This window comes from Schistocerca serialis, chromosome 4 (assembly GCF_023864345.2).
Source record: "Schistocerca serialis cubense isolate TAMUIC-IGC-003099 chromosome 4, iqSchSeri2.2, whole genome shotgun sequence".
NCBI classification, from domain to species: domain Eukaryota; kingdom Metazoa; phylum Arthropoda; class Insecta; order Orthoptera; family Acrididae; genus Schistocerca; species Schistocerca serialis.
The window spans coordinates 405,925,379-405,945,509 of record NC_064641.1 but is presented as its reverse complement, the minus strand read 5'-3'; the positions used below and the strand labels follow the sequence as shown (position 1 = coordinate 405,945,509).

At 43.5% G+C, this 20,131-nt stretch overlaps 1 protein-coding gene across 1 annotated transcript in view; it reads left to right on the top strand.

Moving 5' to 3' along the window:
• Positions 1-20,131, top strand: part of LOC126473809 (uncharacterized) — a 149,643-nt gene that overhangs the window by 62,637 nt on the left and 66,875 nt on the right. The window contains exon 4 of the mRNA XM_050101113.1: positions 10,846-11,080. Within this exon, the coding sequence (XP_049957070.1) occupies positions 10,846-11,080 (235 nt within the window). The remainder of the gene's footprint in view (positions 1-10,845; positions 11,081-20,131) is intronic.

Below are 20,131 nucleotides of genomic sequence, written 5' to 3'. Positions count from 1 at the left end.
ACTGGTAGCAGGCCGCGACAGCGTGGACGTGAACGTATGTGCAGTTGACGGACTTTGAGCGTGGGGGTATAGTGGACATGCGGGAGGCCGGGTCGACGTACCGCCGAATTGCTCAACACGTGGGGCGTGAGGTCTCCACAGTACATCGATGTTGTCGCCAGTGGTCGGCGGAAGGTGCACGTGCCCGTCGACCTGGGACCGGACCGCAGCGACGCACGGATGCACGCCAAGACCGTAGGATCCTACGCAGTGCCGTAGGGGACCGCACCGCCACTTCCCAGCAAATTAGGGACACTGTTGCTCCTGGGGTATCGGCGAGGACCATTCGCAACCGTCTCCATGAAGCTGGGCTACGGTCCCGCACACCGTTAGGCCGTCTTCCGCTCACGCCCCAACATCGTGCAGCCCGCCTCCAGTGGTGTCGCGACAGGCGTGAATGGAGGGACGAATGGGGACGTGTCGTCTTCAGCGATGAGAGTCGCTTCTGCCTTGGTGCCAATGATGGTCGTATACGTGTTTGGCGCCGTGCAGGTGAGCGCCACAATCAGGACTGCATACGACCGAGGCACACAGGGCCAACACCCGGCATCATGGTGTGGGGAGCGATCTCCTACACTGGCCGTACACCACTGGTGATCGTCGAGGGGACACTGAATAGTGCACGGTACATCCAAACCGTCATCGAACCCATCGTTCTACCATTCCTAGACCGGCAAGGGAACTTGCTGTTCCAACAGGACAATGCACGTCCGCATGTATCCCGTGCCACCCAACGTGCTCTAGAAGGTGTAAGTCAACTACCCTGGCCAGCAAGATCTCCGGATCTGTCCCCCATTGAGCATGTTTGGGACTGGATGAAGCGTCGTCTCACGCGGTCTGCACGTCCAGCACGAACGCTGGTCCAACTGAGGCGCCAGGTGGAAATGGCATGGCAAGCCGTTCCACAGGACTACATCCAGCAACTCTACGATCGTCTCCATGGGAGAATAGCAGCCTGCATTGCTGCGAAAGGTGGATATACACTGTACTAGTGCCGACATTGTGCATGCTCTGTTGCCTGTGTCTATGTGCCTGTGGTTCTGTCAGTGTGATCATGTGATGTATCTGACCCCAGGAATGTGTCAATAAAGTTTCCCCTTCCTGGGACAATGAATTCACGGTGTTCTTATTTCAATTTCCAGGAGTGTAGTTTCTTAGAACTAATAAAAAATTAGTTTTTGATTTATGCATAATTTTAGTTCTACTCCTTTTTCTTGTGAAGCATTTTCTTCCTCTCTTTGACGATGCTCTGAACTCGTTCCAAATTCCTTCTCTGATTTCTCAATTGAACATTACCCTGTAGTCAGTTAACACATTGACATGCATCCTCCTTGGAAACCTCTCACTATACTACGGGCATCCTGGTGAAAGCTTTCATTCCTGTTCTTCACTGTAGGTCGCTACACTTTTTGGAGAATAGTCAATATGGGAATGTAAGAAATGAACTATTAAGCTCATCTTACAGCCTTGACCCCCATACAATACCAGCATGCGTTGTACAACGGTTTTGTAGTCAGGGTCCTTAACATTCCCCCAAAACTTGGACACTACATTCTTGAAAGATTACTGCTGTTTTTTTTCTTTTCTCTCACTGTTCCAAAAAGAAGGTGATCAGATAAAAGATTTCTTATGTCAGAGCCACTGAAATCTGTCTTTTTCAACTTGGCTTGAAACACTTACGGCAACTTAGAACACAGATATCTGAAACAGTCCCCATCAGTTGTCAGTTATTTGACAAACTGCTTTATGAGCCCAAATTTAATATGAAGAGGTAAAAATAAAACTTTTTCTCGTGGAACAAAGGTGGTATTGATAACGGTTATCTCACTCGCGTAAAACCATCTCGTAGTGACCAGTCAGTTTTTGTCCATTGCAGCTGTCTGGCTCTACTATACAATACACAAAAAAAGCAAGAATAATTCGTATAATGCCCCTGCTGACGCAACAAAGTTGTTAATATTTCGAAACTTCCGCAAACCATTCATTGACGCTCTTGATATTTTATTTTCTCAAGAATCATAGCCAGGTCATAATAGTTTTCTAGCATATGAAACGAGTGGCCCACAGACACAGATGCAATTCCATCAAATAGCAAGAATGCTTTCTTTGAAGCTAGCTTTCGAGGAATCAGTGAAACGTCTGATCACTCAGATTCTGTTTCAGACTCAGAACATCAACATCACTGCAATAAACCAGATATCCCTCTTTGGAGAAAAACTGAGTAGATTTCCTTTACGATGCTTGTACCACGTAAATAAGGTCCCAGATGAGAGCAGGTTTTTGTTTTTTAACCTTCAACCTAGTAATTCGGATGCATCTTTTTACAGTCCTTAGTCTCCCACTAGATATGTTGAGCTCACTCTAAGAAAAAAAATTTGGGTCCGTCGTCAAGAAGGAAATCTAAGCTAGATTCGTCCTGAGAAGCTAATCTGAATATTCTGGCTCACTCAGGATGTCATCTGTATTAGGTGGCTGTCGAACTGTTGTTTCAGAGACATGGGACACTGGACGAATAGCTGAGTCAAGGGTACGGTAAATTTCTTTTCTTTTTATTTATTTATTTATTTGTTTTTGTTAAATCCTTTCGCATGTACCGACAGAAGTAGCAGTCAGTTGTGTGATTTTTCTGTTCACGCCATATCATATGAATGCCAAAACGAAATCAGTCTTTTTTAACTCTTAAACCATTAACGAAGACCTTCGTCGCATTTTCTGCGTACCTTATGCTGAGCCCACCTTATGCAGAGCCCCTGCTTTGTCTTCATCTCCAAGTTTCAATCTGAATTACGTAAAATAATTTTTTTTCACAAATTCACATTTCATTGTTGAATTTTCACTGTTTAGTCACCACAAACACAACAAAAACAGCCCAGAGAAATTACACAGCCTCAGTGAACCAGATTCCAGAAATAAGAACACAAGCACAGCAGCGTTATAATACTGGGTGCAAATTGAGTGCGCCGTTAGATGGCCAACAAGATAGTGAACTTATTTAGCTCGATGAAACATGATCTGATGCAACAATGGGGTTGTTCATATTTATTGCTAGTACCACAGATGAAACCCCGTAACATGCTCAACCTGACCAATAGTATTCCTCAATTTAATCTGCTTCGATACGATTTTGCGATCTTTGGCTTGTCCGCAACACCACTCTCTCCAACCATTAATAATTATTTTTCATTTGTTGCTCAATATAGCTTTAATTGATAGAATTCATACCAGAAATCTTAATTTTAAGATCGATTTTTCAATTAAAATATGATACTAAATATCACGCTAAATATAAACAAAAACTTGGCGTCACGAACAAATTAACGTGATGGAATTTTTTTGGATTTTTTTCGATTTTATGAAGTCCAAATCTATAAAAAAATTGTAATGATCCTGCGCGGTTTTTTATTTGCAGACCTGTGATACGCGAGTCTGGAACTTGAAATTCTGCATTCTGGCACTACTGAAAAGGGTATGTGTGTCGCACACCACTCGCCCCACCTTTAATGTCCACTTCAGAGCCCAGAGCCGTCAAGTAACACGACGTAATTTCTCAAGAAATGTCAGTGAGTGTGTTTCAAAGACGGAAACTCGGACTCAGTTTCTCTGAGAACATCTGTCATCTGTAAAGAATACCTCTCGGAAATGGATCGGGACCATCCACTAAATCGAAAGACGAACAGAAAAAATACCACAAACAACAGCCTCAATACAGCTGAAAGTCTCTTTCGGACAGCCTGTCTGTGTCACACAGGCACCAAATTGCTCCAAGTGGGCCGTATTTCTACTGACATTTTATTATTAAAGGCAGTACACTGTAGCAACGCAAGCTCTATTGACCACAGTTTTTTCGTAAAACATACATGAAAAATATGTCAAATATTTCAGCTACCACTATCAGTCGCTTGTGCAGTGGTTTGTCTCACTTGACGCAATGTTTGCGCCACCTTTCGTAATAAATTGCAACAGAGGAGAAAAAAGATCTGTACATCAACGAAGCTATAATGGAAGTGAAAGAAAATTCCAAAACATGAATGAATGTTCTTGGGAAACAGAGAGAAGTGCTAAGGGTTGGAGACATTATAGGTCTTCTGGTAGCCGGGAACAAGCCTTAAAGAAACTAAATTGCCCAGATGAAATTGGACTCGCCCATTGAGGGTTCCATAAAGATTTAATTATGTATGTAAAGACTTCATCCATTCCGGGAACTGAGAGTCTCGACCATTTTTGCGTCTATTCGGCTTTGATACTCGCAAGGTATCAGTCCCAGAGATTCCAAGATTATCGAGAATTTTTTGATTTCAAGTTAGAAGTCGGATAGCAAATGACAAAATAAATAGTTTTTTCATGTGACATAATTAAACATTCACAGTTTTTGAATTTTTTTCCTTTACTTGTACAGTGAAATATTGATGGTTCTAGACCATCAGGAAGTACCCTATAGGTTTTGATCACTGAGTTAGCGACAGTCAAAATATATGACAGAAATGGCAGTATCTTTTGACTGCCTTGACTTAGAAGTTTACACATATTCAACTGCCAAGGGACCGTTGACCTTAATGGGATAAACTGATTTCAGCTTGATATTCTACCCGGTCCTGAGAAAAAAAGATTTTAAAAGTCGGACAGACAGACAGACGGACAACAAAGTGCTCCTATAAGGATTCAGTTTTTACCGACTGAAGTACGGGACCCTAAAAAATGAACAAAAACAAAGATGATGAAGAGTAATAGATAGGAGAAAAAAACTTCCTTAACATTGAAATTTGGAAGATTGTTGTATGAACGGCCTAAATACGAAAATGCAGTAGACGGTTGGCTCAAGCGAAGAAAGCATCCTTCAGTATTACAGCTTTGCTGCTAAGTTGGTGCATAAGTTTTCGTTTTGTATGTTGATATTCCGTCTGCTATGGGTTTACTTATCGATTGTCATTTTTTAAATAGTAGTTCACTATTACTTTTTGAGTTTTCATATTGTCATTTTGTCATTTGGAGATAACGAGTAGAGCCGTGAACGCTAGACAATGGAGTCTCAAGTGGAGAAATCCGAACATTTACGACATATTCTTCTGTTTGAGCTCAGTAGAATGTTGATAGCGTCGGAGGCAGTCAGAAACATTTGCGCCCATGGGGATAGCGCCGTTGGAGAGAGCACGGGAAGAAAATGGTTTTTTTCGTTTCAAGCAGAATCCTTTTGACATTACTGGCTGATCACTCCCAGGAAGACCTTCAGGGTTTGATAAAGATTGTTTAAACACATTGATTCACAATGATAGACACCAGCGTACACGAAAACTGGCAGTTGTGATAAAATAATCATCCCCCCATCGTGCGACATTAGCATGCAATGGGGAACGTTAAAAGATTGAGTGTACGGATATCGCATCACAAAAATCAGCGGATGGCCTTATGTGCATCTCTGCTTGCTCGTCATCAATACGAATGGTTGAGCCCAAACAAAGGAGCTAATCCCCGTACAAGGATTAATGCGCCTCCACAAAAGATAATGTCATGAATTTGGTGGAACTCCGATGGTGTGGTGTACTACGAATTGTTTCCCCGATGTGTAACCATCAGCGCTCAATTTGCTGTCAACAACTTTCAGACGCAATCCAAGAACAACGACCAGAGAGATTGCATGAAGTGATTGCCAATCCGCGATAACGCCCGCCCGCATTCTGATAGACTGACCAAAACACTATACGGAAATTGGGTTCGGAAGTCATTCCGTACCCATCTTATTCACCTGATCTTGCACCCCCAAATTTTCACTTTTTCCGGTTTCTCTCTCGAATAACGACCAAGAAACATCCTTTTCCGGATGAAAATGGCTCCAAACATGTCTCGACGAGTTCTTCGCCTCAAAATCACATTATTTCTACAGTCGCGGAATCGAAAAATAACCCCAGCGTTGGCAGACTGCTGTAAATAGTGAGGGAGAATATATTTTTGATGGCAACAATGATATGACAAAAGTAATGCGATAGCACGTATGCAGATGGCGATGGTGTCATGGCACAGCTCTCACTTTACTTACATGATTCATATCAGTAGGTTCCCGATGTGGTTACGGCTACACGACGGGAATTAACAGATTTCCAACGCAAAATGGTGGTTGGAGCTAGACGCATGGGACATTGCATTTTCGAAATCGTTAGGGAATTCACTATTCCGAGATCCACAGTGTCAAGAGTGTGTCGAGAATACCAAATTTTAGGAATTACTTCTCACCGCGAACAAAGCAGTGACCGACGCCCCTCACTTAACGACCAAGAGCAGCAGCGTTTGCGTTGAGTTTTAGTGCTAACAGACAAGCAACACAGCAGGAAACAGCCGCAGATATCAATTTGGGAGGTGCGATGAACGTATCCGTTAGGAATGTGCGTCGGAAAATTTGGCGTTAATGGCCTGCGGCGTCAGACGACCGACGCGAGTGCCTTTGCTAACAGCAGGACATTACCTGCAGCGCCTCTCCTGGGCTCGTGACCATATCAGTTGGACTGTAGTCGACTGAAAAACCGTGGACTAGTCAGATGAGTCCAGATTTCAGTTGATACGGATCGAGTGCGGTGGAGAACCCACGAAGCCATGGACCCAGTTTGTCCACAGGGCACTGCGCTGCTGGTCATGGGTCCCTAATTGTGTGGGCTGTGTTTGCATGGAATGGATTGGGCCCTCTGTCCTAACTGAACCGACTGTGGACTGAAAGTGGCTAAGTTCAGTTACTTGGAGACTATTTGCAGCCGTTCATTGATGGAATTTTTATGGATGACACTGTGTGATGTCTTCGGGGCACAACTGTTCGCGATTTGTCTGTTCGTGTACAAAATCCTACACCGGCAACACTGTGGCAATTATGGATGGCTATAGAGGCAGCATGGCTCAGTATTTACTCCGAGCGAAAGAAGGTCCAACATGATACTAGGAGGTACATCCAGCTTTTATCACCTCAGTGTATGTACTAACCTAATAGTATTATACACTGAAGCTCCAAATAAACCGGTATAGGCATGCGTATTCGAATACAGAGATATGTAAACAGGCAGAATACGGCGCTGCCGTCGGCAACCCTTATATAAGTTAGATCGGTTGCTGCTATTTCAATGGCAAGTTATCAAGATTTAATTGAGTTTGAACTTGGTGTTATATCCAGCGCACGAGCGATGGGACACAGCATCTCAGAGGTAGCGAGGGATTTGGGATTTTCCCGTATGACCGTTTCACGAGTATACCATGCATATGAAAAATCCGGTAAACAATCGGATCTCCGACATCGCTGCGGCGGATAAAGATTCTGCTAGAACGGGACCAGTGACGACTGAAGCGAATCGTTCAATGTGGCAGAAGTGCTACCCTTCCGGAAATGGCTATGGATTCCAAAGTTGGACCTTCAACAAGTGTCAACGTGCGAATCATTCAACGAAACATCAATGATACGGGCTTTCGGAGCCGAAGGCCCACTCGTGTACCCTTCATGAATGCACGACACAGAGCTTTACACCTCGCCTGGGTCCGTCAACACCCACACTCGACTGTTGATTACTCCAAAGATGTTGCCTGCTCGGACGAGTCTCCTCTCAAATTGTATCGAGAGGATGGACGTGTACGAATATGGAGACAACCTCATGAATCCATGGTCTCCGCATGTCAGCAGGGGACTGTTCCAGCTGGTGGAGGTTCCTAATGGTGCGTGGCGTGTGCAGTTGGAATGATATGGGACCCCTGACACGTCAAGATACGACTCTGACAGGTGAGACGTACGTAAGCATCCTGTCTGACCATCTACATCCACTCATGCCTATTGTGCATTCCGACGGACTTCGGCAATTCCAGCAGGACAATGCGACACCCCACACGTCCAGAATAGCTACAGAGTGGCTCCAGGAAAGGTCTGAGTATCAACACTTCCGCTGGCCACCAAAGTCCTCAGACATGAACATTGTAGAGCCTATCTGGGATGCCTTGTAATGTGTTATACGGAAGAGATCTACAGCCCCTCGCACTCTTACGGATTTGTGGACAGCCCAGCGGGATTCATGGTATCAATTCCCTCCAGCACTACTTCAGAGATTAGTCGAGTTCATGCCACGTCGTGTTGCGGCACTTCTGCGTGCTCGCAGGGGCTCTACACCATATTAGGCAGGTGTATCAGTTTATTTGGCTCTTCAGTGTACATCGACCAAGAAATGAGGAAGAAGTTCTTGAAAGAGTTCGTTTCCATGGATGGGAAAAGTCAAACATAGAAAATGCAAAGAAGAAGAAATTGAAAATATTTTAAGTGTAGAGCTATCGAAGAAAGTCAAAAATTAAATGGACTGGTTAAATATGATTTGACGAAGCACTGAAGTCTATAGATGAGAATATGGAAACCACTGACACCCCTGGACGTTCTGCATCCCCATTGAACTTGATCGCATCCCTTCGGAGGGCGGTTCGACCGTAATTTTTGCTCCAGTTTATAGGTTGGAACCTCTAGGGACAGTTCAAAACCATACGACGAAATCTGACTGTGGTCTGAAGCGGCAATAATTGTAGTCGCGCTGCATTCCAAAGTGGTACGATCACGTTCAATGGGGATACAGGCCCACAATGTCGTTAGAGAAGGAATGGCAGGTGCGTCAGAGGTTGACAATGACGTCGTCCTGTAGGTCATCGCCTCGAGAACTATTATTTCCGACCGTGAAACGTGTGGAAGTCAAGATCCCAAGCAGAGGGGTGGTTTCATTGATACCCTTTATGCCATCTTCTGATGCCTTGTGGTGTCGATTCTGAGCGACGGTGTGTCTGAAACCTTTTCCCCGGCACCCATAACATACTTCGATAGCAGAGGCGTCAACAGAAGGGGTGAAATGTGGGTACGAGCCGGCCGCGGTGGCCAAGCGGTTGTAGGCGCTTCAGTCCGGAACCGCGTTGCTACTACGGACGCAGGTTCGAGTCCTGCCTCGGGCATGGATGTGCGTGATGTCGTTAGGTTAGTTAGGTTTAAGTAGTTCTAAGTTCTAGGGGACTGATGACCTCAGATCTTAAGTCCCATGGATGTGCGAGATGTCGTTAGGTTAGTTAGGTTTAAGTAGTTTTAAGTTCTAGGGGACTGATGACCTCAGATCTTAAGTCCCATAGTGCTCAGTGCCATTTGAACCATTTTGTGGGTAAGAGGGGGTGACGACGTTCTCGTCGCGTCACACGTCCACGGCGGTGTGACTTCGCAGATGTGTACACTTTGCCGCTTGAAGCTTAGCCGAGCTCCAGGGTGACGTCACAAGGTGCCCAACTTTTGTGTGATTACAGAGGAAGACTGTAGGCATGTTTGAGCATAATTTCAAACTTGTACATTGCAATGGGAAACAATTACGGAGTTTCGAAAAAGTGATCCTTTAATTCTGTTGTGCAGTGTAGTTACTCGCCGATAGATCGTTTTTGGGGCACATCCGTCGCCTACGAGAAGTCTCTCTATTTAACGTCACTTCCGCGAGTTGTGCGTGGATGATAATGAGATTAAATGGTACTGAAACCACAAACACCTACTTCCTGATCAGAGAAAATGTCGACCCGGAAAAGAATCGAATACGGAACGCCAGGCTATAGCGGCACCAACGTTAACCGCTAGATGGGAAGCTAAGGACTCGGTCTAGCACTTACGAAGAGATGAGAGAAGATTAGCACAACAGCGGGAAGGAAATGCGTGGCAGACGAAGCATCGAGGATATAAGAAGAAGACTAGCACAGGAAAAGACAGTCGTGCTCTTCAAAATGAATCTACTAATGTCGAAAGCAAACCTTAATTTGAGAAACAACATTTCTGAGAATGTACGTACGGGGACATTTCATTGTACGGGGATAAAAAAAAGGATTGTAAAAAAATCGGGATCGAGAATCGAAACATTTGAAATGCGGTGACCTAAAACGATGTTTAAAATCATGTGGCCTGATCACATAATAAGTAATCAGAAGTCATGAGGAACGGAATACGTTGAAATCACCCACAGGAAAATAGCAGAGTAACAGGGCAAGGGTAAAAAATTCCTGGTTTTAGAAAGAGTTGTCAAGGGTAAAAATTCTGGGTGAAAACAGTGACTGGAATGCAGCATACAGATAAATGAGAACTTTAGAAATAAGTTCTGTTCTGAGATGGAGAGCTTGGAAGGGAAGAGGGCAGAGGCCGCATCGAACTAATCAAATGAGTAATGACCCAAAATGGGGAACTGTCTACGACAACATCCAGCCAATCAAACAAGTGATGACTATAAAATGTTCAGATTTGTGTGGATTTCTAAGGACCAAACTGCTAAGGTCATCGGTCCCTAGACTTACACACTATTTAAACTAACTTATGCTAAGAACAACACACACATGCATACCCGAGGGAGGACTCGTACCTCCGGCGGGAGGGGTCTCGCAGTCAGTGACATGGCGCCTCTAACCGCGCGTCCACTCCGTGCGGCTGTGATCACTATAAATAATTAAAATTGAGTCGTTTCCAAAATGCGTCAGTTCACTCGCATCGTAAGAATCAAGCAGATTTTCTGTATATCGTCACTTTTTGAAAAGTTTTATTAACTTTTAGATCCACCCGTTTCGTCATCTGTGAAATATAATTAATCTCGTACATGTGGTTCTATTTAAAAAGAGCGCACTTCTTGGAGTATGTTATAAGATTAGATAAAAACAGACGCTTGCTACCATCATCTGTCGAACATTGTGTTACAGTATGTTATTGTCTTTTTACGAAACGTTGATGGCATCCCCGATGAGTGAAATGTCATGCTTGCGACGTGCTCTGTATGTATCCAATGTCGCGTTTCGTGTGAACAGTAACTCTGCGGGAGCACCGACGGCGGCGTCGGTGGGTGTGCGGCCGTCTCCCGTGTACAGCCCCGCCGTCGCTACGCACACCAAGGCGTCTTCAGCGGAGGCGCAGAGCGACCGGCGCACCGACCTCACCAAGCTGTACCAGCTACGCCTGCAGCAGCGGCAGCAGCTCCAGCAGCAGCAACAGCTCCAGCAGCAGCAGCTGCTGCAACAGCAGCAGAGCAGGATACGCCTCCAGGTACGCTGTCTTGTTGTCCATTCACTTTAGCAGCAGCGTGCCACAGTCCTGATGTAGTCACGTGTCCTGTTCCACAGTGTCACAGAACAATATTACAGATGTTCTACAAAGCAGTTCCGCACCAGTGTAGTTAAGGTCATCTACACTACTGACCATTAAAATTGCTGCACCACGAAGATGACGTGCTACAGACGCGAAATTTAACCGACAGGAAGAAGACGCTGTGATATGCAAATGATTAAATTTTCAGAGCATTCACACAAGGTTGGCGCCGGTGGCGACACCCGCAACGTGATGACATGAGGAAAGTTTCCAACCGATTTCCTATACACAAACAGCAGTTGACCGGCGTTGCCTAGTGAAACGTTGTTGTGATGCCTCGTGTAAGGAGGAGAAATGCGTACCATCACGTTTCCGACTTTGATAAAGGTCGGATTGTAGCCTATCGCGATTGCGATTTATCGTATCGCGACATTGCTGCTCGTTGGTCGAGATCTAATGACTGTTAGCAGAATATGGAATCGGTGGGTTCACGAGGGTAATACGGAACGCCGTGCTGGATCCCAACGGTCTCATATCACTAGCAGTCGAGATGACAGGCATCTTATCCGCATGGCTGTAACGGATTGTGCAGCCACGTCTCGATCCCTGAGTCAACAGATGGGGACGTTTGCAAGACAGCAACCATCTGCGCAAACAGTTCGACGACGTCTGCAGCAGCATGGACTATCAGCTCGGAGACCATGCCTGCGGTTACCCTTGACGCTGCATCACAGACAGGAGCGTCTGCGATGGTGTACTCGACGACGAACCTTGGTGCACGAATGGGAAAACGTCATTTTTTCGGATGAATCCAGGTTCTGTTTAAAGCATCACGATGGTCACATCCGTGTTTGGCGACATTGCGGTGAACGCACATTGGAAGCGTGTATTCGTCATCGCCATACTGGCGCATCACCCGGCGTGATGGTATGGGTTGCCATTGGTTACAAGTCTCGGTCACCTCTTGTTCGTATTGACGGCACTTTAAACAGTGGACGATACATTTCAGATGTGTTACGACCCGTGGCTCTACCATTCATTCTATCCCTGCGAAACCCTTCATTTCAGCAGGATAATGCACGACCGCATGTTGCAGGTCCTGTACGGGCCTTTCTGGATACAGCTGTACAGGCCTTTCTGGATACAGAAAATGTTCGACTGCTGTCCTGGCCAGCACATTCTCCAGATCTCTCACCAATTGAAAATATCTTGTCAATGGTGGCCGAGCAACTGGCTCGTCACAATACGCCAGTGACTACTCTTGATGAACTGTGGTATCGTGTTGAAGCTGCATGGGCAGCTGTACCTGTACACTTCATCCAAGCTCTGTTTGACTCAATGCCCAGGCGTATCAAGGAGGTTATTACGGCCAGAGGTGATTGTTCCGGGTACTCATTCCTCAGGATCTATGCACCCAAATTGCGTGAAAACGTAATCACATGTCAGTTCTAGTATAATATATTTGTCCAATGAAAGCCCGTTTATCATCTGCATTTCTTCTTGGTGTGGCAATTTTAATGGCCAGTAGTGTAGTTTTGGTATCACTGATCAGTGAAAAATTAATAAAAATGCTGTTTTTACATTTCTGCTGTCCTACAAATAGCGAATTACCGCTGTTAAGCATATTGTCGAAGTGAACGTTCTAGATGCTGGCTACGATACAAGAAAGCAATTTGGTTCATTAAGGCCGTTGCGTAAGATTTCCCTCTTACATAACAGAACAATTTAGAATTTAACGTAGGTGAACCAAGCTTTACGTTTTAACAATTGGGGCTGTTGTAGAGATTATGTGGTGAACGTTTCTGGGGCCTAAGTACAGTAAGAAAATATCTTGCTGAAACATTTTTGTCTTCCTGCCCTACTTAGAGGTAGCCATTGAGTTGTTAATACTTGTAATTTTACTTCAAGTTAGTACTGATTACTACAGGTTGCCGTGGAAGATTTTCTAGTTCCATGTTGAGATAGATGCTTAGACTAGTTAATTTATTTAAACTTTTTTCCAGTGTTTGGTTTGAAAGAAGGCGCCTCTGAATTCAGTGGCAGAATCATCTTTTTCGCTGTCGCGTCACATCTCATAGATATACAGCAGAATCAAAAACAGTACTTGCAAACATTGACAGACTCAAAACAAAGAACAAATAAATATTCAGAAATTTGGAACTGAATAGTACTTAATATGTGTACCAGGTGTCTCTCCTACGGGTCCACAAGTACATTTTCGCAGGAGAGCTTCTGTAAATTTTGGAAGGTATGAGACGAGGTACTGGCGGAAGTAAAACTGTGAGGAGGGGGCGTGAGTCGTGCTTGGGTAACTCAGTTTGATGCCGGCACGGTAGCTCAGCGTGTTCGGTCAGAGGGTTAGCTGCCCTCGGTAATAAAAAAACTGAGTTAATCGATCAACAGCGAACTTAAACGGAAGTCTTACGACGACCGCCCAGAGCAGATTCAACGAACAAAAGCGAACAAAATGAGATTTTAAATAAAGTTGGTAGAGCATTTGCTCGCGAAAGGCAAAGGTTCCGAGTTCGACTCTCGGTCCGGCACACAGTTTTAATCTGCCACGAAGTTTCATATCAGCGCACACTCAGCTGCAGAGTGCAAATCTCATTCTGGAAACATTTTCTCTAGATTTCTGCAGTTATTTGCAATTTTGTTTTTGCAAGATGTACCTTGTGTCAGCCTAAACAGATACTGCTCATCGCGTCTTCCATGTGATGCCTCGCATCGAGGGAATTTGTCGGTTTGTTTCCCGTTTCAAATTAAATGATTTTTAAATCGGGGATTTATATGCCCATTCGATAGAGCGCTACCAGATCAGTCTAGTGCAATAGTCTATGTATATTAACAGAAACGGTAGAACATGAAGAATAATCAATACTTCAACAGCGACCGAGCAAGACGCTTCTGCATAACGGTAGCAGCCAACGGGGTGTCGCTGCTGGAATACTAGTTATTCCACATGTTTTACTGTCCCTGTTGGCACATATCGGAAAAACGAATACCGCGCTAGACTAGTTTGGGACGGCGCTGTCGAATGGGGACGGAAAATCCCACTCCAAAAATCGCTTTATTTGTAACAGGAAACAAGCTGACGCTTTCCATCGATGCCGGGAGTCGCATGAAAGACGAGACGAGCAGTATTCGTTTGGACTGACTCCAGCTATATGTGACAAAAATAGAATTGCAAATATTTGACGAAACACCAGAAGAAATGCGGCTCACGGCTCTTAGAGAGATACCATGTATATGGACATGATGCCAATAGAAGGTCTAAACTACCTCACAACTTATTTTCAGCTTTAATTTTCTTCGGAATATGAAAAGTGAGACAAAACGGAGCTCTTCTTTAGTTTTCCGTTACATAACTCTCCCTAACAAGACCCAAACTGTGGTCCCCTGTCACCAAAGGGTTCCAGTGACCTTGATAACGGTGTAAATGTCGTAGTGAAAGCGGAGAACCTGCTCATCGCTTATGGTTCTCAAATTTTCCCTAGGTAAACCAAGGTGAGAATGTAAAAAGTGAATTTTACGCGACATTCTACACCCCACGTTCTTGTGACTGTGTAATAGGCCATCCTCAATAAAAATATAATTATCATCTCTTCTGTTGCCCAATACGCCTACCCCAGCAACTTTGAAAGAGAAAAAACAACTACTTCAGATACCACAGCTTCGAAGTCAGAAACAGGAACAAGTAACGCTTCACCTCGGGGGCAAAAAATGCACTCGAGATACATGTGGATACTTTATTTTGGGCCTAGCTTTGTCTATCAATGTCTAGCCCTGCAGTATTTACAAGACAGAAATAACATTCTGAGAAATGGTCTTCAGACTCACGTCATACCACTGGAGCAACGAATGGCATGGTTCTTTTTTCTTTCAGTCATTCGGTTAAAGTGACAGCAGAGGTAGTCCAATCAATATGACATGCAAAATTTTTATCTTGATCATCAAGAAATAGCTCTAAATACGGTTTACATGCCTTCCTAACTAAATCAGTTACTGGTTTTCTTTGAGATTTTGGGCTAAATTTCCCACGCACACACACACACAGTAAAAGTTTGGACAACAAAGACGTTTGCCAGTTGCCACTTATAGTAAGTGTAAGTTTTAAACACCAGAACGTTTCATTATCTCTCACAAGAAAAACTCACTGAGGTAACAGAAACTCGCAACGTACTGTTGCGCCGAGGTGATCCTCAGAATTGCACCACGTGAGTTTCAACGTGGACTAGATCACAAAGTCTCTTTCACACCGTGCATTATGTTGACCTCAGGTATGTAAAGTGAACAGTCTTTATCAAACTGTCGTCTAGGCTTTTTTTTTAGGTATACCCAAGAAATTTTAAAGTAACATACATCTAAACAAAAGACGAGTAAGCATCGAAATACGAAAATTAACAATAAACCGTAAAAACTAAATTTTTTTTACGTGCTAGTACATTTTGAAAGACAGATTTGGATTCTCCACTCTAGAATACACACTAACTGATATATCGCAGCACTGATGCAAAATGGCTGTTCAGTAGTGATTTATTGGTGCCTTTATTTTATTACTGGGAACTATTCGAAGGACTTGCAATCCTTCAGCATCCATGCTATTCTATCTTCACTGATCCAAACCTCACGCTTTTGAAATACATGATGATTACTAAGCATTCAGAACCTAGAAGAAGCTTTTAGTTCAGTGACCCACTGACAATGAAGTCGGTAAACGCGGAGAAACGGCATAGTTTGACAAGGCTATGTTCTCATTTTATTGATCGTTGCAGCATTTTTAATTTTGGAATCACGTGACTGCAACCAGATATAGACCGTTTATCGAGAGAGCCATACTGCTTCCATCTTCTTTTTCTATCTAGTGTGAGCCAGGGCGCTGATCAAAATAGTTAAATGAACATCAACAAAATTATTTAACTAAATATTCTTACTACCCAAGAATAAAAGAACCAATCATTAAATGAAACAAAAGTTCGACAATATTAAGCTTTTTTTGTAATGAACACACCACCATTTGACTGTTTACAGTCGAATGGTAGTGTGTTCACTGTATGACTGTTGCTCAGAAACATAAAAAAAAGTGTTCTTCTCTAACGCAGGAGGCGTTTTTATTGCATTACCATCCTTGTGTTAAAGTCAGAGAGAAATCCAGCCTTAATTATAAAAAACCTAATTTCTTGTAGATTGATGCAAATAAATTTAGAAATCAGACTGAGAGCTTACCCGTGAAAGGCGTGTATTACAATCAGGTAAATGAATTTTAGGTACTTGCATGATTTGTAGACCACAGGAAAACACATACTAAATTTGAGAAATGTTAAATACTTTTGCCTCTACGGGTATACATGAGACAACCATTGTTTTATTTTTTCTTCCGTATCAAGAATTAAGTCCGGTGTCAGTCGTTGTTCAAAGACGTCGATGGAAAAATTAGCCGACCAGTGTACTGCAGAGCTATTTATCGCGTTTTATGTGATCCATTGTCATGCTTGTACTTGTTATTCATACGAATGGCTATATAGTGCATCATTAGTCGATAAAAATATGCACAGTTCAGAAATGCTGGTTAAAAGTTGCTTTATGAACTGTCTACTCATGAATTCTGCTTTGTAAGCTGAAGTTAAGCATAAATGAGATATTTCAAACAAGACATGGAAAGTACCGAATGTGGAGCATAATTCAGTCTTCAGAAGCTGGCTATACGTACTACAGTGTCTAGAACGAAGATCATCTACAATGTGTCGTACGTGCAACATCACAACTTAGTCCTGTTTTATGGGGTCTCCTTTATTTCTTGCTACCACTGCCCCCCCCCCCCCCCCTCCACAACCTCTCACAGCTTGTGTGACAAAAAAGGAGTGCACAGAAGGCCGTGACGAATGGAATGCCTCGCTAGAAGATTAGCGGAATAACCCCGATGCCTGTGGTCACTGACAGCAGCGAGCGAAAGTTCGTATCAAGCACAGTCCTACTTTGTGTCCTGTTTTTCTTGTCTCCGGAGACGAACGGCGATACGGCGAACCCCCACGTGGGCCACTTTCGCAGATATCCTCCTGCAGTCACTCTACACCTTCCGTTTAGTCACACAGATGCCAACTTCAAACGGAGTCTTTAAAACCGTTGAAGTCATATCCTTGTATCACATTCAAACTCAGTTTTCACGGTTGCAAATCGTAAAATAACGTTATAACGATTCAAATGTTGGATGATCCAGTGGTACGAAACGTTTCAAAAACCAAAATAATCCAGACTTCATTAACAGTGATGCAATGTCGTTTCCACAGAAATACTGTATCGATAGGTTTCTGTTAACACTGAAACTGAGGATATTATCTCAATAGTACAGTGATCTCCAGCTGAGAGAGTCACCATTTCTATAATAAGCTCATGTTTGCAATATTGCTGAGTGAAATAAGAAATTGTAAGACATGATTCACACCACACCTACCAATGCACAAACAGTTCACTGACTAAAGACTTAAAGTTAATAAAATTCTTTTAGGTCCGTGACCACATTGTCATTGTGTAAAAATGCTACACATTGTCTAAGTGGTTCAGACCCAGAAGAACTGTGACAATGGCCACGGAAGCCTACGTTTATAAAATTTCAGTGGTTATTAAAGTACATTTTCTGAGTATTTTGGCAGAATAGACAGTGGTCTCTGGTGGCTTCTAACAGAGTAGTAATATATATATGATTTATTCTGTTTGCTACCCAAGTCAGCTTCATTTCCGTTAAAATATCTTCACTGCGTGAGAAAGCAAGTAATATGCAATCATGAAACGGTACAATATAAAACGCAGAGTAATGTAACAATCATCAATGCAAAACTACTGTAGTGATGTTGCTGTCACTGTGAATCAGTTATGTATAGAGTCGCTCTCTAAACTCTTATTATTCCTGCTATATGTTGGGAAACAATTTGTTTTAAACATTGCCAATGACATCGGTCAATATATGTGCACCTGTAGTTTCTAAAATAGCCTCACAAGAAGAGGTCACAATACGGATTCTGTTATTGGCAAGTCGTGATCATAACAGCTGTTGGACTGAAAGTTTGATGTGCAAAGGAGCTCAATCCTGCGTGAACCCTATTCTGCGGACTCTCTTGAAAGCAGTGCCATCTTTAAAAAAGTCCTTGCCTGTCCATGCGACTTTAATAGACAGCAAATATCATTCTCCACATTTGTAGAAGAACCATACTCAAAATTCTCGACTTCTTGCTGTCAGTTCAACGGGTTTCTAGTATATATATATGTGTCTTCATGTCAACGTATGGAAACATCAAACTAAAACGTAATTATTGACATGACAAGTCGGATCGACGAACGCAATTGCTGGCGTTAGCAAGGTTCATCCCCCTGTTTCCTACTTAATTATAAAACTGAATATTACACATGTGAACCGGACCATAATTCATTAAGCATAACACAGACGGAAAAATCATTGCGCAGAAACTTGGCCAACATGAAAAAGCGAATACTTCACAACCTTTACTAACGGATGTAGTCATATAAACTGCACAGGGCTATTACAAATGATTGAAGCGATTTCATAAATTCACTGTAGCTCCATTCATTGACATATGGTCACGACACACTACAGATACGTAGAAAAACTCACAAAGTTTTGTTCGGCTGAAGCCGCACTTCAGGTTTCTGCCGCCAGAGCGCTCGAGAGCGCAGTGAGACAAAATGGCGACAGGAGCCGAGAAAGCGTATGTCGTGCTTGAAATGCACTCACATCAGTCAGTCATGACAGTGCAACGACACTTCAGGACGAAGATCAACAAAGATCCACCAACTGCTAACTCCATTCGGCGATGGTATGCGCAGTTTAAAGCTTCTGGATGCCTCTGTAAGGGGAAATCAACGGGTCGGCCTGCAGTGAGCGAAGAAACGGTTGAACGCGTGCAGGCAAGTTTCACGCGTAGCCCGCGGAAGTCGACGAATAAAGCAAGCAGGGAGCTAAACGTACCACAGCCTACGGTTTGGAAAATCTTACGGAAAAGGCTAAAGCAGAAACTTTACCGTTTACAATTGCTACAAGCCCTGACACCCGATGACAAAGTCAAACGCTTTGAATTTTCGGCGCGGTTGCAACAGCTCATGGAAGAGGATGCGTTCAGTGCGAAACTTGTTTTCAGTGATGAAGCAACATTTTTTCTTAATGGTGAAGTGAACAGACACAATGTGCGAATCTGGGCGGTAGAGAATCCTCACGCATTCATGCAGCAAATTCGCAATTCACCAAAAGTTAACGTGTTTTGTGCAATCTCACGGTTTAAAGTTTACGGCCCCTTTTTCTTGTGCGAAAAAAACGTTACAGGACACGTGTATCTTGACATGCTGGAAAATTGGCTCATGCCACAACTGGAGACAGACAGCCTCGACTTCATCTTTCAACAGGATGGTGCTCCACCGCACTTCCATCACGATGTTCGGCATTTCTTAAACAGGAGATTGGAAAACCGATGGATCGGTCGTGGTGGAGATCAGCATCAGCAATTCATGTCACGGCCTCCACGCTCTCCCGACGTAACCCCATGCGATTTCTTTCTGTGGGGTTATGTGAAAGATTCAGTGTTTAAACCTCCTCTACCAAGAAACGTGCCAGAACTGCGAGCTCGCATTAACGATGCTTTCGAACTCATCGATGGGGACGTGCTGCGCCGAGTGTGGGAGGAACTTGATTATCGGCTCGATGTCTGCCGAATCACTAAAGGGGCACATATCGAACATTTGTGAATGCCTAAAAAAACTTTTTGAGTTTTTGTATGTGTGTGCAAAGCATTGTGAAAATATCTCAAATAATAAAGTTATTGTAGAGCTGTGAAATCGCTTCAATCATTTGTAATAACCCCGTATTTTTAACTGCTGACAATAAAAGATGAAACCTTCGTCTGGGGGTTGCGTCTTTGGTAAGTAAGCAAAACATCCTCCCTCACTGGGTCGAACCTAGTCACAACATAAATTTTGAATGAAAACCATTAGCAATGACATAAGAAA